This window comes from Conger conger, chromosome 11 (assembly GCF_963514075.1).
Source record: "Conger conger chromosome 11, fConCon1.1, whole genome shotgun sequence".
In the NCBI taxonomy this organism is placed as follows: domain Eukaryota; kingdom Metazoa; phylum Chordata; class Actinopteri; order Anguilliformes; family Congridae; genus Conger; species Conger conger.
In genome coordinates, this window is record NC_083770.1 from 40289849 (window position 1) to 40316239 (window position 26391).

At 45.3% G+C, this 26391-nt stretch overlaps 1 protein-coding gene across 2 annotated transcripts; it reads right to left on the reverse strand.

Moving 5' to 3' along the window:
* Positions 1 to 809: 809 nt before the first annotated feature.
* On the reverse strand, positions 810 to 24903 carry si:dkey-178e17.3 (somatomedin-B and thrombospondin type-1 domain-containing protein). 2 transcript variants are annotated; one of them, XM_061260756.1, is made up of 5 exons: positions 24178 to 24903; positions 12032 to 12214; positions 11542 to 11632; positions 5497 to 5655; positions 810 to 4056 (listed from the first exon to the last, which is right to left on the reverse strand). In XM_061260756.1, the coding sequence occupies exons 1-5, from the start codon at positions 24434 to 24436 to the stop codon at positions 3951 to 3953; spliced, it is 798 nt and encodes a 265-aa protein (XP_061116740.1). In that variant the 5' UTR covers positions 24437 to 24903; the 3' UTR covers positions 810 to 3950. The 2 variants fall into 2 exon arrangements, with proteins under 2 accessions (XP_061116740.1, XP_061116739.1); XM_061260755.1 differs by having other exon boundaries at positions 12032 to 12217.
* Between the last annotated feature and the right edge of the window lie 1488 nt (positions 24904 to 26391).

Below are 26391 nucleotides of genomic sequence, written 5' to 3' on the forward strand. Positions count from 1 at the left end.
GAAAATGAGCAAACATTCCCGCACATCACAGCACGGAGACACACCAGACCTCTCTCAAAACCGTCCGAGCAGTCGTGCCACGTGCGTACGAGTCGCCGTAGAAACGGACAAACGGTTCCCACCTGCAGCACTCACCTGGAACTTCAGTTGGACGGCGGTCAACAAAAGATATCGTAAACATCAGAACGCCGAAATCCCTCTGGAGGCTGGGCAACATTCCAGCGGAGAGTGCGAGTAACACCGGGAATGTCCGGAATGCTACACAAGGCACGGTGATGGAAACCCAATCGTACACACACAAACATAACTGTGGCTGTACACTGTAATTACTACACTGCAACAGTGCCTCTCAGTGCCCAGACAGCGCTTTACGACATACCCATCAGTGAAAAACACACAAAACAAAATGCCTTTTCTCAGGTAATTTGTAAGAAGGAGAAAGCCAAAATTGAAGAGAGAGGTAAAGCTGTACCGCTAAAGTAGAAAGAAGCACGTTATTTTCTCATTACTGCAGCCCGGAGCTGTCGCTTAACAGACGTCCAAACTTCAACAGCAACTACTAAACTGCAAATACTGTGTAGATAAATACTTAGCATTTAATATGTGCACCGTATACACTCATACAAAAGAGATGCACCCGTCATATATGCATTTAAATGATTCATGGTGCTCTTGCATGGCTCTGAAATTGAAATGTTGTTGAAATTGAGTTGAAATTTTTAAAGAAAAAAAGAAAAACGGTGGTCCAGTTGGAATTGCACTCAAGAGTTTTGACTAAATGAGAAAAACAGACATTTATTAGTGGTTTACTAGTTTTATTTTTTGAATATAAAATATTGCAGGTTGTGAACTGTAAAATCAGAGTCAAGCATGCGTCAGTGTTACACATCCATTACATCCATATATTTAAACAGGAAGGTGTAGTGGCTAAATGAGCTATTTAAACCAATAATATATACTGTATATATATGTTTTTTATTTTTGCCAAATATTATTTGGCGTTAATCACCAAAGATTCTTTACCCACAGTAGAGAGCAATAACAGATCACAGGAGATCTTGCATTACATTAGTTATTTAGCTGACGCTTTTGTCCAAATGACTTACAGTTGATTAGACTAAGCAGGTGAAAATCCCACCTGGAGCAATGTGGGGTTAAGGGCCTTGCTCAAGGGCCCAACAGCTGCACAGATCTTATGGTGGCTACACCAGGGCTAGAACCACAAACCTTCTGGGTTCCAGACAAGCACCTTATCACTAGGCTACATGCTGCCCTCATGGGGAGCATGCTATAGGTATAAAAGGACTACCATACAATATCTCTGTACTTGGTCCATTCGGTATGATTGTCAAAAGCAGCTTATTATTCTGATAACTACAATTTAAACACATGAAAGTGACCACATTGTTTGTCTGGAGAACAAGCTTACATTCATGAAAAATAGCTGTTAATGAAAAATAATTCATTTTAATTACTTAATTAGAAATAAATGTGGAATGACAGACATACACTGAATAATCGTCCCACAGAAACCCCAGAGACTGGGCTTAATCTTTCAGTATTTTACAGGCATTGAAGATGCTCATATTATAATCCGATTTTTATGTCAATATTTGGTGATAATTTCCATTAAAAAAGTGTGCATCCATCCCTTTCTATCACTGCCTGTTCATCTGCCAATCACTGAGCTGATGCCTGGAGTTAATCAAGACTGGACTTAAACCTGCAGATGCTGCAGACCTCAAAGACTGGAGTTAAACCTGCAGACACAGCAGCCCTCCAGGACTGGAGTTAAACCTGCAGACACCGTGGCCCTCCAGGACTGGAGTTAAACCTGCAGACACTGTGGCCCTCCAGGACTGGAGTTAAACCTGCAGACACTGTGGCCCTCCAGGAATGGAGTTAAACCTGCAGACACAGCGGCCCTCCAGGACTGGAGTTAAACCTGCAGACACAGCGGCCCTCCAGGACTGGAGTTAAACCTGCTGTGCTGAGCAGGAGACTCCCTTGCTGTTCAGAGCTCCCTGTCCTCCTTCCTCCTCCATAACAGATGGGAGGTTTCAGTGTGGGCTGCTGCTTCAGGCCTTTCTCTGCTCAGGAGATGCAATCCAGACCTTCTCCCTCCCTCCTCCTCTGAAATCACACTGCTGTTTACTTTATGCTGAAGCAAATGTTCAGCTTGTACTTTCCTGCCCTTGCCTTCTTTCCTGCCTTGAAAGGTTCCCCATGTTGGAGAGATACATGCGGACATTCCATCATTCATTACACTTTTTGGAGGAAACTCAAGATAAATTAACAGAGTGATAATCCCCCACAGACAGAAATTCTCAGAAAGTAGGGTTGCTCAAAACCCTCAGTGTGGGGTTCTTTGATCCAAACAGCAGTTGTAACCAACAAAAACATTTCAGGAACAAAAAATAAGGATTCAGGGAAAATGTGTCCTGTTGACGGGCAGGCGATGCAAGGGGGTGGCCAGCGGGGGTGTCATCTTAAAAATCAGTAAGCTGGAATGTTCCCATGACCAAAATAATGACAGGCCCTGTGACATAGGCGCTAATGCTGGGGTTCTGGATCTGGAATACCTTGGGATGATAACAGAGAGACGGTACTGCAGACGCACAGCTGACTTATACAGTCTAAAGGGGACTGTGTGTGCAGTTATACACTTACGGACACTGAGTGTGTGTAGTTACACAATAACAGGGACTGTATGTGTGTGTGCTGTCACACACTAGCGGGGACTGTGTGTGTCCAGTTGCACACTAATGGAGACTGTGTGTGTGTGCACTTACACACTAGCAGGGACTGTGTGTGCAGTTACACACTGATAGGGACTGTGTGTGTGCAGTTACACACTGATAGGGACTGTGTGTGTGCAGTTACACACTGATAGGGACTGTGTGTGTGCAGTTACACACTGATAGGGACTATGTGTGTGCTGTTACACACTAATGAGGACAGTGTGTGTGTGTGTGCAGTTAAACACTAGTGGGAACTGTGTGTGCAGTTACACACTAGCAGAGACTGTGTGTGCAGTTATACACTTACGGACACTGAGTGTGTGTAGTTACACAATAACAGGGACTGTATGTGTGTGTGCTGACACACACTAGCGGGGACTGTGTGTGTCCAGTTGCACACTAATGGGGACTGTGTGTGTGTGCAGTTACACACTAGCAGGGACTGTGTGTGCAATTACACACTAGCAGGGACTGTGTGTGCAGTTACACACTAATAGGGACTGTGTGTGTGCTGTTACATACTAACGGGGACAATGTGTGTGTGTGCAGTTACACACTAATGAGGACAATGTGTGTGTGTGCACTTACACAGTAATACGTACAGTGTCTGTGTGTGTGTGCACTTAAACACTAGTGGGGACTGTGTGTGCACTTAAACACTAGTGGGGACTGTGTGTGCTGTGTTGGGCTGCATGGCACTCTGCAGCGGATCTCTTCCTGTCATTCACACATAAAGGTGTCGTAACGTCGAGAAGCCATGTACTATTGACCAAATTAGCCAAAAAACAAGAAAGTTTAAAATATATAAAGCAAAAATAACATTTATATATTATACATATATGCATGACTTAATGCACCGGCATTCATGGAGGTAGATAGTAGAGTCTCAGAGCTACAGACCAATAGGAGTGTTTGGAAGAAGAGAGTGCTGGGTACATATACGTTTACTGTGCTTATAAAGTTGGTGTGTGTACATGAGCATGTGTGTGTGTGTGCGTGTGTGTGTGTGTGTGTGTGTGTGTATGTGTGTGTACATGAGCGTGTGCATGTGTGTGAGTGTGTGTGGGGTTAGGCTGCAGTAAGTGACATCAGCAGGAAAAGAAAACAGTTTCCCCTGCTTCTCCTCAAATCTCGGGCAGGGGCGGAGTCCGTTCCCTCTGTAATGCCAGAGTCCGTGTGAGCGCGCTCACGGGGGCGTGGGAGGCGGAGCTACACGAAGAGCAGAGAGTGCATGGGGCACCGGCAGTTCTCCGAGGAGGACTCTCGAACCCAGGACCCGTGACAGCCAGGCACTGAGGCGGCCGTCCAGAACGTGCTGGAACACAACAGGGAGGGGATGAGTGCAAACGCAGGGTGGGGTCATCAGACGTGCGCTCAAGACGTTCAGCGGTGAACTATGTTCGCCGCAAACAGACACTGTTGAACTATTTAAAATTGTTTAAAACATTCCATTGAGCTCACCACCAACGCCCTTTTAACACACATGGATGCGACTTACGTCTAACCTGCCAGCCTATTCATTGCTTATTTTTTTAAGATAAGAACAAATATCACGTTGATTATTATAACAGCCAAATAATTGTCAACTTTTGTTATTTGCGGTTTTCCCAATCAGCAGCACGCTACCTTTTCAAACTGTTAACTGCGGTGAACAGAAAAAAATAGAATATGTTGCCGAATGTTAGCTAACGTTTGCCATCTCAAATGCACGTCATGTCAGAGCCAGTCAACTGCCAAGACTGTAGTACATTGCTTATTGTTGTAATAGAACAATGGTGTCCAAATTCAGCGCAGCCATTTTGGATCTAATGTGATGTATCTGTTTGAGCTGTGAGGCCATAAGATTACAGGTGTCATTAGCTAAGCACTGCGATGGACTGGCGACCTGTCCAGGGTGTATTCCTGCCTTTCGCCCAATGTATGCTGGGATAGGCTCCAGCCCCCCAGCGACCCTGTTCAGGATAAGCGGGTTCAGATAATGGATGGATGGATGGATTAGCTAAGCATCGAAGTGTCACTCAGGCAAGAAAAAAGATTTCAGTAGTTTTATTTCCTTGGAGCTTCATTTTTACTTCTACATTCTTTCTTACATTTTACGTTATATTTTATGTGCCTTATTATGTTACCTTCTTTCATTTTTATTACACCGTCAGTTTTACTGTTATGCTCTGAGAAGCAGCCTATGTGCAAACGGTGCCAGACAGATAAAGTTATCATTTTTAAGTTGGATTTGTTTGTAGCGGGGTGCTGTATATTTGAGTAAGGGGGTCAAGCCCACTGGCCCCAGTAAAACCAGCAAAATGCTTCCATCATCATTCCATAACCTGCACAAGACCTAAGTGCATGATGAGTGAGGGGGGGGGGGGGGGCAGTGCTATTATGAGTGATCAATCGCATACTTGTCTGAGCCAATAGAAATATTTATGTAGACGCAATGATTGGCTCCAATTATGAGTCATGGGATAGTACTGCCTATTTCTGATTGCACAACGGTTCTCCCATCATTAAACCCATTACACCCACACAGATAGAAGCACTTTATGAGGTCACTGAGAAATCAAGTGGAGTGTAAAAAGAGGGCTAAAGTTGGGGTGTAGAGGGGTGATGTTGGCATGCACAGGGCAGATGTTTGCGTGCAGGGGGTTGATGTTGGAGGGATGTTTGGGTGCAGAGGGTTGATGTTGCAGGGATGTTTGGGTGCAGGGGGGTTGATGTTTCTGGGTGTAGGGGGTTGATTTTGGGGTGCAGTGGGTACCGTATGGTCTCCAGTCCGTCTCCCCCGCAGTGCTGGTTGCTGTCCATGGCGTCACTCTGACACTCCGCACAGACGGATCTCTCCCGCACCAGCTGGGCGCTCCACATGTTCAACCTGCAGGGGGCGCTGGCCTGTTTCACACGCAGCTGCACACAGTAACTGGAGAGGAGAGAGAGTGACCTGTCACTCAAACACAACACACACCTCACATACCTCACACCTGTTACTCACACAACCCTTACCTCAAACACTGACCCCACGCCATAAATCCACCTCACAGACAGCCCCGAAGCTTGCACAAGCCATTCGCACACAGCCAATCAACACACGGGAAATACACACACAGCCAATCAACACACAGCAAGTTGTAAAAACCCGGTCATGCACAATGCAAACAATCTTAAAGCCATTGTAAATAATCCTTTTGTTTATATGGATAGGTGTGCATTTCCCCATGACGGTATGGTCAGTGTGTGATCTCACTGGGCTACTCATTACCTACGGCTGGGGCCCGCCAGCTTTAATCATGGCTGTGTCTCTGGCACTAATTGCAGGTTTCATGCTAGTAAAAGGAAGCTCTGTTTTAGAGGGGCTCCTCAGTGACAAAATTCAGGGGGCTGTGTGTTCTTCCACACACACCACGGACTGTCCACAGCTGGGGAACAGCGTAGAAAAAGCATTTTAATCCAAATAAATTATATTTTTGACCCAGGTCTGGTACTGATCCATTTTTAAAAATGCATCTATTTGAGCTCATCTATTCAGAAGATTCTTACTCATTTACTCATACAATTGTGTGTTTTGGTCAGTTACAGTTTTATTGGAAATTCTCAAGTATCCTGCAGTAATGCTTTCAAAAGTTCCCAACCTGGCTCTCTCAACCTGCCACCTTATCATCCCCTGATTTAATTGCCTAAATAATTGTTATCTCCCTCTCCAACTTAGCTGGTGTGTGGTGAGGATTCTGCGACAAAATGGCTGCCGCTGCATCACCCAGGTGGGTGGTGGTGGCTGAGGCGAGGTTCCCCTCATACAAATGCAAGACATTATTATTGTTAAAGGATCACAAGCATATCTTTTGTGTTTTTGAGCTTTTCCTCTCATCCTGCTACCTTATGTAGGGACTAACTCCTGTTTCTCCAAGTGGTTTGTAAAACAATATATCACGTGACATTGCGTATGTTTTTGCACAATTACCAGGTGACGGTGCTAAATGTAAACACAGAGAGCTGACCACAGGAGGTGGAGGGGCAATTGGACTCTGGGGGCAGAGTTAGGGACTTCTACATTTAGTTCTAAAATGTACACCACTGCTCTTTGCAAACGTTTTGTGGGCATTTTAGATACTAAACCCAGGAAGAGAGCGCTGATGCGTGTGGGTCTTTAAGATAGTAGGGTAGCCGCACACACCAGTGTTGCACTGGGACTCTTACACAGCTGCGCGTGGAACAGATGTGAGGCTTCAGAGTTCTGGACCGGTTCCGACCCAACCAGCCCCCCCCCCCGCAGGCAGAGTATATCATGTTCTGTTTGTCAGTCTGAAGGAGGTCATCTGCCCTTTAGGAAATATCTCTGGAATAGCATCAGTGGGGAGACATCTCGTAAAGATGTCCAGATGTACTGGACTGGACTGCTGGCTATCTCTATCTGCTAAGCCACAGGAAACCGTGCGTCCCTTATGGGAGCTGACTTGTGATTAAACGGCCCGTTCCAGAGGTGGGTTTGTGTACAGGTGCATAATTAAATTCAGTTCCATTTAATTTCTTTAGAGCTTTTCACAGCAGACTGTCCCAAAGTCGCTTTACAGAGTAACAGAAGGGAAGAAAATACCAGCCCTGAGCCCACAAGCGCACAAGGTAAACAGCTCCCTAGTGGGGAGAAAAAGCCTCACACAATGGCGAGAAAAAACTCCACGACGGGAAGAAATCGAGAGGAACCCAGCTATAGGGGTATGCCCATCCTCCGCTGGCCTATAGGTTAACAGTTGGTGTCTCGGTGGCGCAGCCTGTAGAGCACTGACCGCATGCTCATTGCGAGCCGCAACGTCGGCGGTTCGAATCCGACCGTCTGACATTTGTCGCATGTCTTTCCCTCTCTCGCTCCCATTCTTCCTGTCTCTCTATACTATATACTGTCCAATAAAGCTGAAAAAGGCCGAAAAAATATCAAAAAAAAAAAAAAAAGATGCCAACAGTTGAGGCATTAAACTAGCTACATGGAGACATAACTACATGGAGTTCAGGTATGCAGGTCAGAGGGTAGGGGGATGAATCTGTAGTGCCAGGCTGTGTCGAAGCCTGGGCATGAACCAGTCGGCCGTTTTAGGACAGAATCAAATGAGCGACAGATACACGAAGACCCAACAAACTCTTAAGGGATCGGTAACAGCTGTCGGTCGACCAGCGCTTCACAAATCGACACTCCTGCTGGGGGACGTTCAACGACTGCCCCGGCTCTGATCCCCATGGCGACGGCCGCTAGCGGGCCCGCGGTAGTGGCAGACGGATGGCGGGTTTGGCGCCAGTGCCCCAGTGGGGAAAGGGAACGCTCTCGTTCCGTTTCAGGATGTTTGGAGTAGGAACCCAATCAATCAGCTCCAGTTCACTGGAATATGTAGTTGTGATTGCGTAAACATGTATATTAATTTTAAACAGATTAGCACAGATAGCCAGCCACCAAGTCACAGAGAGGGTGAGTCAATATGCTGCATAAACAGCAGTGCATGTGATCCAATTCATTTTAATATTTACCAGAACAAGATTAGAGGATCGTGTTCCTAGCCCCATTCCAGGCTAAAGGCCAGGATTTGTAGTTTTCGCAACTGGCATCTGGCTTTGTGTTTTTGGGGAGGTGCATGCGCATTTCTGGCATCCGTGTTTATCTTGACTGGCCAAGTTCGCAATCGCTGGAATAGTCCTGTGTTATTCCGCCTGCTTTCAACAAGTGAGTCATTTACACTCTGTTATCATAACCATTTAACTTCCTGTGAAATTAAGGACTTCAGACACGTGATGAGGCTCGAGACAGAATCGCAAACACGACGATCCCACCTCCTCAAAGCCCCTGTCTCTGCTTTTCATCACTCTGTTTCTGCACCTCTACGTTCCCGTTTGACCCCATCTGACCTTCCAATTTCAGAGCTTTTTCATGTGCATCTTGATGAACTTATGCTTTTTTAATTCAGAAAAAAGCTGAAGTATGACACTGGAAAGAGATGTCTCACCTGGAGAATTCCCAGATTCTATGTACACTTCACAACAAATGTCCCAAACTCTTATTTCAAACATCTTTTTCACACGCAAAGAGAAACAGAGCCGTCATGGAGAAGCCAGTTTCCACCAGCACCCTGTAATTACAGGTAAGTGCTGTCATCAATAACCAAGAGCCTGCTATGACTGTCAGAACACACTTGGGAACACTGGCCCTTTTAAGTATAAAGGATGTTTTCTTTTCCCCTTCTGAAATGCCCATTCCCTGGGTGCTCTTAAGTGTGACGCACTTCATAGTTTTTAACTTGAAGCACAGAGCAGACGGAGCTAATCTGCTTACATCTGAGAGAAGCCAAACCTAAATTAGCATGGATGTGCTTAGAGGAAACACAGCACCTTTAATGCAGCCGGTTCCCCACACAAGAGCACAATAAACAAAAGGTGAATACTTCAATCAAACATCTGAGAAAGAGAGGCTTTGGGTGTTGGGGCTGCAGGTTTAAACACATCAAAAAGAGATAAAGACAGCCTACACTCAACTCTGGACATCCCAAGCACAGGGTTTATACTCTTAATTCACAAACCTGTCTGTGTTATTATAACTGCAACGTCACCTACTGAGCTCCAGAGTCTTCTCTGCTCCTCTTACTAAACCACAGGAAGTTCAGGTTAGTGAAAGCAGTTTCGACAGCACCTGAACATCTATTGAACCTGTATCACACCTGGTCAGGCTGCTTAATGCAGTTCCAAGTGGGGGCAGCCTGTTGCCTAGTGGCTGAGGTACATGACTGGGACCCAGAAGGTTGGTGGTTCGAGTCCCGGTGTAGCCACAATCACATCCATGCAGCTGACCCATGCTGGGCTTTGGATGAAATTGTCAGCTAAATAACAAATTATTATTATTCAGGTGGTGTGTCAAATCAGACATTCTAGCATCAACACGCAAAGAGCTTTCAATGTTAAGAACAATGAGCAGAGCATACGGTTAGTCAAACTTTGAGCTTTCAGTCACACTTTGACTGGCCACTGTTGTCCAGTTCCAGAAGGTTCTGAGGTCAGGAGAAGGGAGACTGTTTTAGGCAGGAGGCAGCCCACCATCTGGGCGGTGTTATCTGCGGACAGCCTGCAGACGAGATGCTGGGCTCGTTAGGGTGATTGCAGTTTGTTTTCTCTCTCAAACGGAGCGCATGTGAAATCCGCTCCTGTGTCACTTGGCAACCCCAGGTCTTAACTGGCCTGGGCTTCTGGACCAGGTGATTGTGTTTTCCACAGGAAGAGTGCGGCTGCCTGCCCTGGAGGGGGGGGGATGGGGGGGTGGACTCTGATTGGTAATTTGAGTTTTGGATACGGTGTAGAATTTCTGATTTACAGCTTTTCACCTGGTCTTACTTTTTAATTAAAATGTACCTGTTTGAGCCCGAGCTTAGCTTCATTCCTGGAACACAAGCGTCTTTGGTGGCCCGCCCCCTCCGCACCCCCCCCCCCCCCAACACACAGGAGGAGTAGAAACGTTTTTTTAAATTTGACAGAATTGTGCCGCTTATAAACATAACAAGTAAGCTTTTAGCCGCTTTGCACATTTTAGCTCTGAACGCTGGATGTTAATTTATTGTTGGGATTTAATGTAGCAGCCTGTTTTTTCCTTTTTAGGTTTCCTGATTATTAAGACATTGGATCCCCTCCCTTTCCCCTCAAGAGGCTGATTACCGTCATTTGTTCTGAAGTGATTTGTTCTGGTTAAATTCAATTTAAATTTTAATTCAATTGAACTCGTATAGCCCTTTTCACAGCAGACCGTCACAAAGACGCTTTACAGCGTAACAGAGGGGGAGAAAAATACCAGCTCTCAGCCCCCAGATAGCATATGAGGTAAATGAGGAAAAACCCCTCAAACAGCTCAGTCCAGAGGCTCCTGCAGAAGGGATGGGGATGAATCTGTAACTCCAGGATGTAAATAAAGGTTCTAAATAAAAAATTTAAAAATCTCCATCTGCGGACGTACTGTCAAGTCTCTATTTCTGCTGTACGAGGTGAATGAAATTCGGCCGCGTCCTCCGTCTCACCGACGAACCAGGCGAGCGTCGCCGAGCGGTCCTGCCAGACCGGCGCGCGGTTTTAACCGCCACACACCGCGTTCTGTCCTGCAGCTGCTGGGCCGTAAGCCTCCGCGGAGAGACTGACCCCGCCAGCCGCAAGCGCACGTCACGCCTAGCCAAAACAAGAACATCGAGTGCTTCGCTCTAATCTGCACCAGGGCTCTGTCTGAGTCCGCCTCGCGCCTGACTCATCTCCACACACAGCGAAGGCCAGCGAGGCATCTGCAGGTCACCTCACAGTCACCCTGAGTGAAGCGGTGCGTTCTGTGCCGCTGGATGAGAACTGGCGTGTCTTTAGTGAGGGTCATTGTGCGAATGAGGACAACAGAAACACACAGGCCCCTATAACACACACAGACTGCCCCAAACATCACACAAGCTTCTGCCCTGTGCCCCAGGTAATTACCCCAGTTTATCATTGCCCTGGACCAAAGGCAAATGACCATCGAACACAAACAACAGAGACCTAAACCTTAAATTCTTATACAATATTAACAATCTAAAAGTCAAGTAATTTTTAATGAAAAGAGTTGCAGGGCAGGAGGCTCGAGGTGTATGGGCAGGGTTTAGATGGTGTGTGGATGGAGTCTAGATGGTGTGTAGGTGGAGTTTAGAAGGTGTGTGGATGGAGTTTAGATGTGTGTAGGTGGAGTTTAGATGTGTGTAGGTGGAGTTTAGAAGGTGTGTAGGTGGAATTTAGAAGGCATATAGGCAGTGGTTAACAGAGCTCTGAGCCTTACCTGGGCATTTCTTCCTTCATGAGCATGTGTGGCCGTCTCCAGGGGTCCTTAAAATTCCTCTTGAAGGAATCGGGCAGGATTTTGGCCACTTCTGGAAGACAGCGAAGACCTTCATTAAACACCAGCATGAGAGTTTCCCCCCCTCCCCCTCAAAAAACCCCAAAAGTTCCATTCCCAGAAACAAAATCTAATCTGTCTCTTCCACAAGGGTGGACGTAGAGAGGATGGGGGGGGGGGGGTTCCTGGAAAACATTGTGAAATTTTGGAAAGATAAAGAGATTCCTTGGACCCAGTTAGCTTTTTAACATTGTATTTATTTATTTCACTTCTGTACTGAAAGTGCATACAGTGTTATATATACAGGAAGTGGATGGTATTGTTACATGCAGGAATGGAGGGTGTTGTCGTATACAGGAAGTGGAGGATGTTGTCGTATACAGGAAGTGGAGGGTGTTGTTGTATACAGGAAGTGGGCGGTGTCATGATTTACCTTTTGCGGAGCTGCAGAGCGGGCCGTGTCCGTAACACCCCCGGCGCTGTTTGAGGTCGGGACAGGGGGCCCCTCCATTCCTGGGGGGCACGGTGACCTGCCGACTCCTCTCCTTGCTGCCCACCCCACAGGGGGCGCTGCACTCGCTCCACCCCGCCCAGGGACCCACCACACAGTCAATGGCTGCTGGGGGAGAGAGGACACAGGCAAGAGATCAGGAAAAACCAGCTGATCTGGGATCAGCTTCACCTGACAGCTCATAGTGGATACAGTTAGGATGGGGGCAGGGGAAATCTGACCCTAGACCTGCCCTCCTACTCCAAGGAGATTTTGAATGAGGGCTCATTCTCTCAGTGTGTCCTCAAAGCAATTCCACGGCAACCGACATTATGAACTGCAGTATATCTGCATGGTAAAGTCCAATAGAGCTACATAAGAGAGTGACAGGGATATTTGCTTCTGAAGGTTATAGAAGTTTATATCAGTCTCTATTATGTAGCTGTAAAGCACTTGTAACATATGTTACCGTGCAATTGCCCCTCAGAGAATTAAATAATGGCTGGTTGATTTATTGAAGACAGCTTTTAAAAAAAAAACTATAGCATTGATGCTGAAAGATGGAAAACGTTCGAAAACCTTTCCTTGAATTTTGTGTGTAATCTTCCTGGAAAGACTTCCATGCCCAACTCAGGTATTCTGGTTAAACTCCAGCTGGGCTGTAGCTAGAGGACAGGTCTCTTATTAGAAGCATTCTTTAAAAGCCAGGGAGGGCTGCACTCTCTCCCCAGGGCTGTCAGTCTCCGTTACTCCTGCATTAAGCAGCGGACTGACCCCCCCACACAGCCAGCATTAACCCCCCCATAGAGAAAGAATGGTCCGATTACTCATCTTCCTCCCACACAACACTTACACATCTGGAACATCCTTGACTTTGAGACAACATTCATTACACTAAAGGAAGGCAACGCACGGCTTCAAAAAGCAGCAAGACGTTTAACCTGCAAACTTCTTATCTTTCCCCCCCATGTTTTATTTTCAAAAGTTTCACTCAAGAGGGATGTCCTACAACTGACAGAGAGGCACAAACAGCTATGGAACCCAACCCCTAGTTGAGACTTTACATCTGGTAATATAGTTCTCATCCATTAAACATTTAAAATAGCTTTAGTAACACATTAACAATGGACCTGAGCGAAAAGTAATCATTAATCAAGCCGCTACACACTTGTGATTTGTTGTCATACGTGTGATTCTATACATTGTCCTTACAGTCCCCCACGCATTACCTCCCATATGTCCAGGGACACTGGGGCACTCAGCCCCAGATATTCAGCCAGAAGCTTAAGCCTCTACCCTTCTTCTGTGGTAAAAGCTCTTCCAGGTTAACTACTTTCTTTGACTGGCTCAAAATTCAGAAAAATTAATTACGCTCAAAAAGCTCAGATGAAATTACAAAACCAGGCAAAATAATGTTAAATGTAAGGGACACAAAAGGGTAATTCTGTGAAAAATCAACTGGAGGTGTGGAGGGTGGCCACTACAATTTTGCTCAAACTTTCTGTAAATGTTCTTTACATATATATTCAATTTAAAACATTCAAAATATCAGCCTCACTGGATTTGTAGTTCTGGGGATATTGGCTCTTAAAAAGGGGGGGGGGGGGCACCCAAAAAGCCACCTGCGAGTGTAAATTGGGGTTTGTGTCGATTTTGGAGCATCATATCTTTGGCATTAAAGCAAGGGAAAAACCTGAAAACCTGTACTTTTCTGTCTACTTTCAGATTATCAACTTGCAACACTTTTCTCTGCCTTTTCTGAACTTTGGAGCCTGTATGAAAACCAAATACACTGCTCCGAAACTTCTCATTTCGCAAGCGTAGTGGGACAAACGCTCCATTACTTATCTCTGTGCGTCCCCCAGGTTTACGGAAAAGTTAACGGCCCTGCCCTCACAGGCACAGGAAGGAAGTGAGTCCACAGACACAGCAACACGCTGATTATCTGCTACCAAAACACCTCATTAATACGGGGAGCACAGCTGCCTACAAAGCAGGCTGGGGCACATTAATCTCAATAATACAGCTGTGTTCCCACATTTTGTTTTGCAGTGGACACGCTTGGTGGCCCCCCGAGATTAAGGTGCGGAAGCCACCCTGTCGGGGGCGGGGTCAGCCACCTGTAGGAATCGATAAGCCCCCTGTCTCTACACGGCTCATTTGAAGTGGCAGAACGCAGCAATCCTGTGATAGTCATCGTCTCCCGGGGCTACGAAGGACCAATCAGACAGCCCGACGGCCGAGAGCCAATCGGAGAGCCGGATAGCCGAGCCACGGTGTCTGCAGAACACCCGGAGCATCATGGCGACGGTGGAGGCGGGGGGGAGCAGTGCTTGTAAGGCAGATTTTACGTTTACAGGCACAGATGTCCAATGATATAACTCTGAGATATACTTCGGCACCAGGCACAAAATGGAAATCATGCTTTAAAAAAATACCTTTTTCCACACATCTGGTCCGTGACCCATCGATTTGAGCCGCGCCGCACACACACTTCTGCATCCATCACGGTTCAGACGGCAGTTTGGTCACAGTTAAGTATGATGTAGTGACTACGATGAGAAAACAAACCCTAACCCCTAAACCCTAACCTTCACATGAGACCGACCCAGACCAGCAGTCCCTTTCCATCCGTCTGCACTGCAAAAACCAAAAAATAAGTTGAGACAAAAATATTGCCAATGAGGCAAGTCAGTTTGACTTATTTCAAGATTTGACTTCACAACCCAGGGCCAAGTCTGTAGAGCGGACAGGGCGATACACAACCAAATATAGAGTTTCAACAGGAAGACATAAAATGCTAAGGTCATGTTTTAAGTAGATTTTCGTGCTGGTGAGGCCTGCACCTTCACATGCACAGAAACAGAAATGTAGGAAGGGAAAGGCAGAACAGAACACGGTGACCGGTGCCAGATGACTCATAGCCTGGATAACAAAGTCTGTTTAAAAGGTGAGAAACTTCCAGCGAAAGAGAACATGGCTTGTTGTCCAGCCAGCAATGACCTTAGCTCCAGCAGCATGTACTGAACACCCTTTTTTATCCTAAAAGATCAGAACAGAGAACATGCTTAGTACTGCCAGTACCGGCCTGAGAACAGCTGCAAAGACCTGGGGTTCGGCTAACGGAGACAGAAATAAAACTGACCAGAACAAAAAGGTTATTACACTTGGCCCCTTGAGAGCGCTTTTTATCGGGAGTTTTCCGCACGGTATTCCGAAGCTCTTAGGGGGCTGCTGGGCTTTCCGTTCCCATTCCCTGTGATGCGGGAACACAAAGCCACTGTGGAATTTTCCACATTCCTCCAGATTAGTTCTGCAGATCTGTGGCTCGTGGGCCCGAGTCCACTGAGCCTCACACAGGTGCTTCAGACACATCACACGCACCTCTAACGCGGTGAAACGAGACCACAGGGACCGCCTCTCCACTGTAACTGAATTATCGCTTTTCTCCGTGAAGTATTTTTATGTTAAACACGAGCGCCAGGAAGCTCGGAGCCATCCGATTGGTACAGCGAGGCAGGGCTGCATAACGAGGACATTTGGGCCGCGTAACTAAACAAGCCTCGTTTGCATCAGCTTTGGTCAGCGCTCCGAGTCCTCACCCCAAACGACCCCCAGGGGTCAGAGGTCAACCCAGACAAGGGTCACAGGGTAATTACCTTTGATGGTCTCCACAACCCGCCCCCCACAAACACTCCCTCTTCACAAACCAAACAGCCACAGCCTTCATTAAGCAACAGATAGAAGGGATGTGGAGAGAAAACATGGAGGTTTAGTGTCACTAGTTTCATGATTAAAATATATTCCAATTAAAATAAAATGTATGAATTCTCAGAAATGAAACGTAGAATGACAATTAAAGCAATACAAATAGTAATGACTTGAACTTTTTTTTTTCTTTGTAATTTATATCAGAGCACGATGCAGACATAATATGAGATTAATTGCTCATATTCTTTTTCCATTTTATCCTGCTGAGGGCCAGTACTGCACCACTGCCTGATTGGCTTCACTGGTCACTAACATTCTTAACAGAAAATATGGAGTCTTACGAAATAAACTACTTAACTTAATAAGTATGTTATCATTAGCATAACAAACATGATTATATTAAGTTTATTGCCAGCATATTACAGGGAAGTGAAAGGGCATTGGAAGAACGGATGTTGCCGTAAACACGGGATAGTTATACCAGAGGAATCAAACCCGCAACCTTCCCAGAGCCAGGGAGCCTGAACAGATCCGGGCACAGTTAAGGAGGTGGGCAAAGGGTAAATGGACTGCATTTATACAGCCGTTTTATTTAAAGTGCTTTACAATTAATGTCTCTCATTTACCCTTTTACAGTACAGACAGACGCACACACTCTCGCTCCCACCGTGGCTGCCACGCAAGGCATCAACCAGCTCATCGCAATTGGGGAGCTAGGTGTCTTGCTCAGGGACAGTTTGACACACCCAGGGTCGGGGATCGAACTGGCAACTGTCAGACAACCACCCTTACCACATTGGAATCAGTAGTACAGCCATGAACGTTATTTCCAGTACACATGGCATAAAGGCCAAGTCAGTAAGGGATTAGGACAGTAACTACAGCACAAAGATAAATACAAATGCAAATACAGCTGCAACAGTCCAAGATGGAACTACAAAGTAGAGCAAGAGCTAATAGATTGAGACAGGTGACACAGCAGACCTGGCCTTGGGAATCTGCTGTGATGGAGAACACTGCTGTTCTCCTGCGCATATCGCAGCTGGACACTGGACTCTGTGTGTGTGTGTGTGTGTGTACGTGTGTGTGTGTGCGTGTGTGCGTGTGTGTGTGTGTGAGTGTGTGTCTGTGTGTAAGTGTGTGTGTGTGTGTGTGTGTGTGTGTGTGTGTGTGTGTGAGTGTGTGTGTGTGTGTGTGTGTGTGTGTGTGAGTGTGTGTGTGTGTGTGTGAGAGTGTGTGTGTAAGTGTGTAAGTGTGTAAGTGTGTGTGTGTGAGTGTGTGTGTGTGTGTGAGTGTGTGTGTGTGTGTGTGAGTGTGTGTGTGTGTGTGTGTGTGTGTGTGTGTGAGTGTGTGTGTGTGTGTGTGTGTGAGAGTGTGTGTGTAAGTGTGTAAGTGTGTGTGTGTGTGTGTGTGAGTGTGAGTGTGAGTGTGAGTGTGTGTGTGTGTGTGTGTGAGTGTGTGTGTGTGTGTGTGTGTGTGTGTGTGTGTGTGTGTGTGTGTGTGTGTGAGTGAGTGTGTGTGTGAGAGTGTGTGTGTGTGTGTGTAAGTGTGTAAGTGTGTGTGTGTGTATGAGTGTGAGTGTGTGTGTGTGTGTGTGTGTGTGTGTGTGTGTGTGTGAGTGAGTGTGTGTGTGAGAGTGTGTGTATAGTACCTGCTCAGCTGTAATTGATGCATAGCTGTCAGGGTGAGGGGTTTGAGCAAACGCAGGGCACAGCCCACAGGGAGGAAGAACGGATCTCTGAACCAAGGCGTGTGTGGTGGGGGGGAGTGGTGGAGGCACGGCCCGCACACTCAGGGGGGCTAATGGAGTGCCCACCCATCCCCATTCCTCTCCTGGGCTTCCACCCCCTCCCTCCCCCTCATACTTAGCAGATACGCAGGGCTCATCATCATGCGTAAGGAGGAAGAGGAGGAGGAGGAGGACGCATTCCTGAGCTCAGAAACAGGGCGTGACGAGCACCTCAGACATTTACAACACGGCTTGCTGACCCCAGATTAACTTCTCTCACTCAAGGCTGCGATGTTCCAGGGGGATTTCCCCAAACCCAGCTCCCTGCACCTCAGCCAAGCACCTGTACTGAACCTGGCACCGTTCATGTCAGGTTTAATCCCAATTCATAAATCCAGGCTGCGTTTCTCAACTCTGCAACGTCTCTGCTTTTTTACGATGGGTGGATTTATGAAACACTGGCGGTCTGGAAAAGGCTCTTCTTGTTGTAATGCTGCAGGTGTTTTTCGTTAATTCGGTTTGGAGTGAACTCGGGCTCCTCAGCTTGACCTGCTTCCCACGACCCTGCCCGATCCTTTACACCGCCAGCGAGCCCATCGCAGCTCACCGCCGCAGCGAAGACGCAAAGCCGTAAAAACGTCCCGCATTCCTCTGCCATCAGCACAGAATCTAGCGCTTTGTATAGAAGCTCCATCTTGCATATCTTCACAGAACAGTGAAATGGCAGGACACACACACACAACAGATGTCTGTTTCAGCTTCCAGTTCAATTCTCCATGAAAACGTGAAAACGGCTACCATGTTTAATTAATAGCAAACGTTTAAGGAGCCGTTTATGGCCCAAGTATACTGTGTAGGTAGAGAGGTAGCCGTTTCAGTTGCAACCTTTCTGTAATCAAGATGAAAAACATGATTTGTACTATTAATATGATATAAAATCACATAAGTAAAATCACATGATTAAGGACAGATGTTTCAGTTGAATTTTTGATCTTCAGTAGAGAACCTGTCCGTAAGCCTGCAGTTTGTCAAGGCCTTGCTTCGTTTAGCTGCTATAAACATTCAGATAATCCACCACAGTTCAAATGTCCACAGGGTCAAATACTCAACTGGGCCACTTTGTTAATCAGTGGATGATGAAAGTTCTTGTTCATTACAGCCCTATGAGCCTGGCCAGCCTGCTCATAACCTTACAGCACTATGAGCCTGACCATGCGAGACATTTTATTTTACCTTTATTTAACCTGGAAGTCTCGCCAATACTGTATTCTACTTGGAACAAAAGCTTCATCAGGCCATGTCAATACCTGGAAAACAACTGCCAGGGAAGAAAAAGTCAAAGGAAACTAACGGCAACCCCCATAGCCCGTGGAAGAGTGCTCCAATTACAGCAAGAGCATGACATCATCATTCAAGGCCATAGTTTTGCCTCAGTTTGGAGGTCATTGGAGGGTACAGACAGGGGGGTGGGGATCTTTTATCATTGGAGATAAAGAAGTTTACATTTTATTGCCTTGTTGATGATGTAGATTTGCCACCTAAATAAATCCCATTATTGACATACTTTATTTTGTGACCATGCAACTCAGATAAGTGGAAACAGTGAAGACACAACACAAAATTAAAAATACATGATCATTTATGAATTCCTGTGTGAAAATGTTGTTCATAAACAGGATTAACCTTCAAGGATCAAGTACCAGAGAACTCACAGTACTACCTGAAGAAGCGTCTGCAAGCATGGTGTACAAACTGATAATCTTTCCAGTCTCCAAGTACATGGACATTATTGCCAAAACTGTGTTTCTTTTGGCTTGCAGTGAGGTCAGTGGCCATGCTTTTTTAAATATCCAAATACAGAACAGGCTCAACATGTCCCAGTGACTTTCTCAGAGAGTCCCCGCTAGGCTGGTGTGGTACTGCCAAGTGCCAGAAAATCAGTGGCCAATCACACATAATTGGAAGCAGACTCTGTTACATTGAGAATAGGTAGGTATGTGCATATTATGAGGGGCGGCCTGTAGCGTAGTGGTTAAGGTGCAGCCCTTGAGGTGCAGCCGTTGAGCCCTTGATCAAGACCCTTAACCCTGCATTGCTCCAGGGGAGGACTGTCTCCTGCTTAGTCTAATCAACTGTACGTCGCTCTGGATAAGAGCGTCTGCCAAAATGCCATTAATGTAATGTAATGTAATATTAAAGGACAGTCTTAACCCTTTCAGTCCCAAGCCCCATATGGAGTGGCTCCACCCAAATCCCAAGGGTTTTTTGGCTTTGGTTGAGAAAATTGAGAAAATTAAGTCGGACTTCAATAGGGGCTCAAAACGATAGGATATCAGTCAAGTTACAAGGCTAAAAGTGCCATATGGGATTCATGGGATTGAAAGGGTCATTTGTCATTCTTTTTTTTTTTTAGAAAGGCATGGTGACCTCATTTCTCAGTAATGTTGTGTTTTTGTTTGTGGTCCAGAATTCCACCTTATTTATTCCGTGGACCTGTTAAACGTGAGCTCATGTGAACTCCAAGTGCACCTAAACAAAGGGATTTGTAGAGAGGCTGGACTGGCCCGTCACCATGTTTTGCTCCGACTATCTTTGGCATCTGTCCAATTCAGGGTGCCCGTAACTGCCCTGTTTTCCCTTATATAGTGCTGTGTACGGTCGAGTCAGGCATTGGACACAGTGGAAAAACTTGGTTGGATGAGCACACAGATTCTTAAAAATGGCCAGTCTTTCCTTCTCCCTAACAAAACTGTTGTCTCATTAGCAGAAAGCATACATCTTCAGGGTGGTTTTCTATGTTCCTATTCATACTGAAACACTGCACAATTACCAGTATGTATGTAGTCTTGTGGCTTTCACCATGCCTTACTGGATTTAATAATAATAATAATTATAATTATAATTATAATTATAATTATAATATTTATTTATGTGTTCATTGCACTGTACCGCTGTCCCAGCCTGTACCATTCTCTTGTCTATCTGCTAAAGCTAAGCAGGCCTGGGGACTATTAATTTTCCTATTTTCCTTTGTGGTCCCACTCAAGTGCAATGTCGCTGTTGGAACTGATATTGGTGGGCCAGTAGGGGGCGCTCTTCAGTGGTGGCAATACTGCACAGTGAATGTTGTTGTCCTTTGGAAGACATGCTAAAATGAGATCCTGATGTCCCCACCTTCAATTGGCTACATACTCTATAGCCTAAACCCCGACCCCCACCTCTTGATTGGTTACACAATATTTTGTAACCCGGCTCACTTATGCTTCCCCAGGTGATCTCTGGGAAATGGAGTCTGGGAAATGGAGTCTGGAAAATGGACCTACTGCACCTGGTATGAAGGTAATACTAATTTAATAAACAGAGCCAGCTTGGGTAGTGTACAGCAATAACTATTTACGTTAGCATCAATTTACTTGTGTAGATAAAGTGACCATCTGTATTCTCTGGGTAGGCCAGAACAGATTACATGAAACAAGATCTACGTATATAAACTCAACATGCCAAAAATGAAAACAGCGCTATGTTGTGGTCAAAACCATTAATGCATTAACACAAAAATACAAAGAGCCCAGTCTTTTACAATGAGCAATGGAGCCTTAGTGATGAGATAAATACTACTCTATCATTTCATCCTGTTTTCCCTTTTCTCGGGTGAGATCATTCTGTCCTGCCAGATATTATCTTCACAAATCCCTTCTCCTATTTCTCAGTTTTCCATTTTTTTCCCACTCCTCTGAAGTGAATAAATCCCCTGACAAAATTAATTTTTCATTCCCTCACAATTTCTGGCCTCTCGCATGTCTTGTATAATAAGTCTCATGATTTGTAATTTAATATTAAAATCCCATTTGATGTTCTTATCATACTGTCCACTATCGTTTCATAATCACACGCCAATTGAAACAATATGCCATTGCTCCACAAAATCAGAATGGTTCCCAGCTCAGCTACTTGATGCATGCCACCCATCTTGACAGAGCTGTAAATACACACAAAAGAGCAATCATGCTACGACTCTGTGATCTTTTATTCAGCGGATCCTCAAAAGGTCTGTGCAGGAGCCAAAGCCAAAGCCCACCGGGTGACATAACTGGCACTCGGTCCAAATTCTTTCCCCAGTGTGTGAGATGCAGAACTTCACACAATCGCAGTTTCTGATTAATCTGAACAATCTCTCTCTTCTTCTCTGCTCCTGATCAAAGCGCAGGGCTGTGCATATCCAGTGGGCTGCGTTTAGCCCACAGGTCAGCAGCTGAACAGGCCGGACATGAGCCAGAGAGAGATGCAACATGGGACAGCCAGAGCAGCAGAACGCTCGCTCACGGCGTAATGTGTACTTAGCGTTAGCATCCCTCCAGCTGGATGATGTCATACAGGCCTTAACCCTTCCAGCCCCAAGAGTGCCAAAGGGCATGCAGGCATAACTACTGTACAATCTGTACAATCCCAGGAGGGCCAAGCCCCTATTAAAGCCCTCCTCAATTCTCACATCTTTCTCCATTTTCTCAGCCAAAGCCAAAACCCCTTGGGATTTCTGTGGAGCCACTTCATGTTAGGCTTGGGACTGAAAGGGTTAAAGCACCAGGATCACCCTGCCCTGCAGCCTTCAATCACCATGCAGTGGGTCCCACCCCCAGGAGTGTCATAGTCTCTCACAGTCTGGAAAAACATCCCCTTCGCTGGGAGAAACGTCTACATTTTAATCAAATACACGCCGCACTGCATTCAGACGAGAAAATGCGAAATTAAGTGTCATGTAATGTAAAATGCCACGAGGAACAGCTTGGTTTGTTGTTGTCGTAGTTACAGAAGAGTGAGACCACCTCATCAGGGGAAGGTGTGGGAGGGGGTAGTGTACAAACCCACCCCAAAGTTTTTGTTTTTCAGGGTATGAGCACCCTGAGTAGACCCACTCATAAGCCCCAACCCACCTCCCGCCTACCCCCTCTTGGTTATGCAGTCAGCCGTGGCAATTTAAATCAGCAAGACAAATGTGTTTACGGCAATTACAACCGTAAAACTGCAGCCAATTTAACAAGCAGGATAATTTACAGAAATTAGTTCAACTTCCTCAATAGGGTAGAGTTCAGGGCGTGGGGTCACCATGCCAACCGAAAGGACAATTAATCACCCTGGTGTAAAATCTAGCTATTACCAGCTTGAAATTCCAACCAACCGCCAAATACCAGTTTCAAAACATAGCTTGAGCCAAACCATGTTGAGTGTGGAGCTGGTCTAACTGGTCAACCAGCTACCAGCTGTTTCAAAATCTATCTTAAGCTGTTTTTTTTCTTTTTTTCAGCAGGGTAATTCCAAGTAGGGGGTGGGGTGTGATTGGAACAAACTTACAGGAAAGCTAAACTCAGGATAAATATCACCACTTTCCTTTGATGCATTCATTTTACACAGAAAAAGCAAAATTCATAAACATTTTTTTACGTGATTGACTTCCCGGTTAAAACAGCCTTGTCAAGCAGTTGTGTTGCATCCACGAGTATAATCTCCATAATTACAGTGCAGGACACCGATCTTTCAGAGAAACTGCATAACACTGCTATTGCTACATTGTATCCGTTAAAGGTCGTGCTCTTACGGAAACTAAGCTTTCCCCCACTCGTGACCCTCCGTCACCCCTGAACCTCTCCAGTCCTTTAGTTCTAAAATATTTTGATTCGTTTGCATATAAAGCGAAATGATACAAAGGAAAGCAAAACATGTGATGTAAGACAACAGAAAGATGGATATAGCCTACACCTTGTTTTACATTTCTATGCTTCACTGAACTTTGACCCCTTCTTCCCTTAAAGCTCATCTTTGATGTTCTTGTGAGCGGTCTGCGTCTCTTTGGTCTCTGAACACAAATATGTGCACCCTTGTCTCAAATATGTTGTGTATGTCTAACTGCCCCCCGCCACCTCCCTGGCAACTATCCGTCCATCGGACCAAGCAAATAACCTGTAAACTGTCCCAAGTTGTACCTACATTTTAGCGAAGAGAGTTCCCCCGGAGATCGATCGCCAAACCTCTCCATAATGTTATAGCAGATCATTCTACGCGTCGGTGTTTTGACAACGTGTGTGCTTTTAGAAGAATCTGCGCTGCCACGGCAAGTTAACTGGAAATAATCGAAAGGACAGTAAAAGCAGGTGGCGTGGGCTACTTTATAAATATTATAGCACGGACAGCTCTAACGCTCCCCAAGTCAATTTAACGGCTTCGACTAACACTCAAAGCAGTCACTCCAAACATAAACTCCGGTATCATAGTTTCAAAGTAACATTTTCCCATTTGAGTTGGAAAACGTGGAACATTTGGTCAACATCCCAGCGTAGGCTACAGTTACCGCGTGTCAGATTATTTTCTTGAGAACAATACCAGCCTTGCTTTTCTCGCTGGTTTAAGTAGCTACCAAAACTACTATTCAAGCGTAGCCTATAACTAAGACAAAATATTGAAATAGCTAACACTTATACATATGACGTAACGATAACGTGATATTATATTGAATACACGCCCGATTTCTGGAATGCACCTGTCCACAGGACAACGTGTTTGCATATTACAAGGTTACATCAAAATATTAATGGCTAAACATAATGAAATGTTGCGAGGATAATAATCTATAGCTGAAAAAAGAGAGACAACTCACCGGATATTTGACAAACACGCTGGTAGTCTTCGCAACAATCCCCAGTTTTTGTGCAATATGTGTCACAGTAGCAAACTGTTCTTCGCCGGGACAATTCGTGGCATTCGTTGTTTCGTCCAGTGCAACAGTTGGGGTTTTCTCTCTCTGCACACCCGGCTTCTGCTTGTGGAATAAATCTCCCCGCAAGAAACGCGAAAACTGCGCAGAGAAGCAGCCAGGGGCATCGCGAAGCGTGCCCGCGTGCTCCCATGTTGTACATTCTATGGGAAGAAACTTGCGCTGTGTGTAGTAGCCTACCTAGTACCCCGAACTACCTCCGTGGGTTTATCCGATAGTCTATGTGTAAAACAAAATAATACATATAAATAAAAGAATGAATTTAGTGCATTCAATCCGAACTGAATGCCATTGTGTTTTGTAGATTTTAGTAGAATAAGTCCTCAATTAACGAAGTCTTTTAATTTCGCTTTATTGGTAGTTGGTATCGAATTCACCAAATACTTTTAAACCGATCTTGTATCTTCATACAGAAAGAAAATACAAGCTAATAAGTGTTGCTGATAGGTTATAACAAACTAATAAGTCTTCGTGTGCACAGCATCTTCGGTATTTGCTTTCCGTCTGACACCGACTGTAGCCACAGCATCTGAGTAATACACATTTTCCTCCACACGTTTCTGGCGTTTCCCAGGGGTCGAAGTGAACCCCGCCCTTCTGAAAAGACTTTGGAGTGTAATTATTATAGACCTGTGCGTTCTATTATGGATGCCTGGGATCTCTTATGTCCCGAAGAGTTCCGCATATTAAAATCAAGCCTTTGTTTTATTAACCATGTAATCTATGACACGAAATAACGTCTGGCATTTACGAAATGTAACAAAACGAATATGACTAGCCATAGGTCACCAACTAAGATGAATCATAAAATAAAATGTGCCTCGCTCTCCACTGATTTTTTCAGATAGGTCTCTTGGACTCGATCTTTATAGTGAAGAAACTATGAACTAAAAACGCTTTCACAATTGAATATATCCGCAATATATAATCATGTCAATACAAACCAATTAATGGTAGTTCATTGGTACTTAATAATGTAGGCCAATATCTGGCGGTTAAGGTCGCGTAACACTGGACGTATTTAACTCCAAACGAAATGACAAAATTGAGACCCGTTGAAAACTCTTTTATAGTCTGCGAAGAACCTCTTTACCGTAGTAAAAATGTAGCATTTTCAAATCTCGAGGAGATTGTTTTTTCTTACTTTTTATAACGATTCGCCGCAATAAAAAAATAAAACAGTTCAAAGACGAAGTCAAATGGTTCGTTGGCACTAAAACAGAAGCCTCCCCCAGTTCTCTGGCAGAAAGGAACCGAGTTATCGGCTGAAAGAAGAGAGGGCGCACAACGGTCTCTGGAACAAAACCAATACTTTCCCCCTCATCGCGCTTTTGTGACGAAGCCCTCTACCGCCAGGTCAGTCGGTGATTCAGGGCACTGTAAAATAATGAAAAATCCTTGTAGGACTGTGAGCATGAACGGTTATTAAAGTCATAGATTTGGACAGTACAGATGTTTTTAGAATTGAATTCTTTATCCCAATAATGTGCCTGTGTTGTGGATTGTTGAGCAGAGGGTGTGCAGTCTCTCCTATGACTGAAGCTGCTGTGTGATGGGCTACGTCAATGCTTGCATTTGTGTTTGATTAATCATTTGTTTGTTTGAACTGGACCATTAGCAATGACCATAAATGTTGAAGCCAGTCTGTACATGCTGATGGCTTTTCATTTGATCATAGTGCCAAAACTATTGTCATTGTTGTGATGAATTGATGTAAATCATATGGTCAGGGGTCAAGGGTTACAATGAGAGGGTTAGCCCAAGATGCCCTTCATTTCTGGACCATCATGAGCAACTGACCATCATTTATATCTCAAATCAGTTACTAGACCTTGTGAGGCTCATAGTTCTGTACGGTTATAAGCAGCCTGGTCAGGCTCATAGTGCTGTAAGGTTATGAGTAGCTTGGTCAGGTCTTGGTGCTGTTAGGTTATGAGTTGCCTGGTCAGGCTCATAGTGCTGTAAGGTTATGAGCAGCCTGGTCAGGCTCGTAGTGCTGTAAGGTTATGAGCAGCCTGATCAGGCTCGTAGTCCTGTAAGGTTATGAGCAGCTTGGCCAGGCTCATAATACTATAAGTTTACTGATAAGTAAAGCTA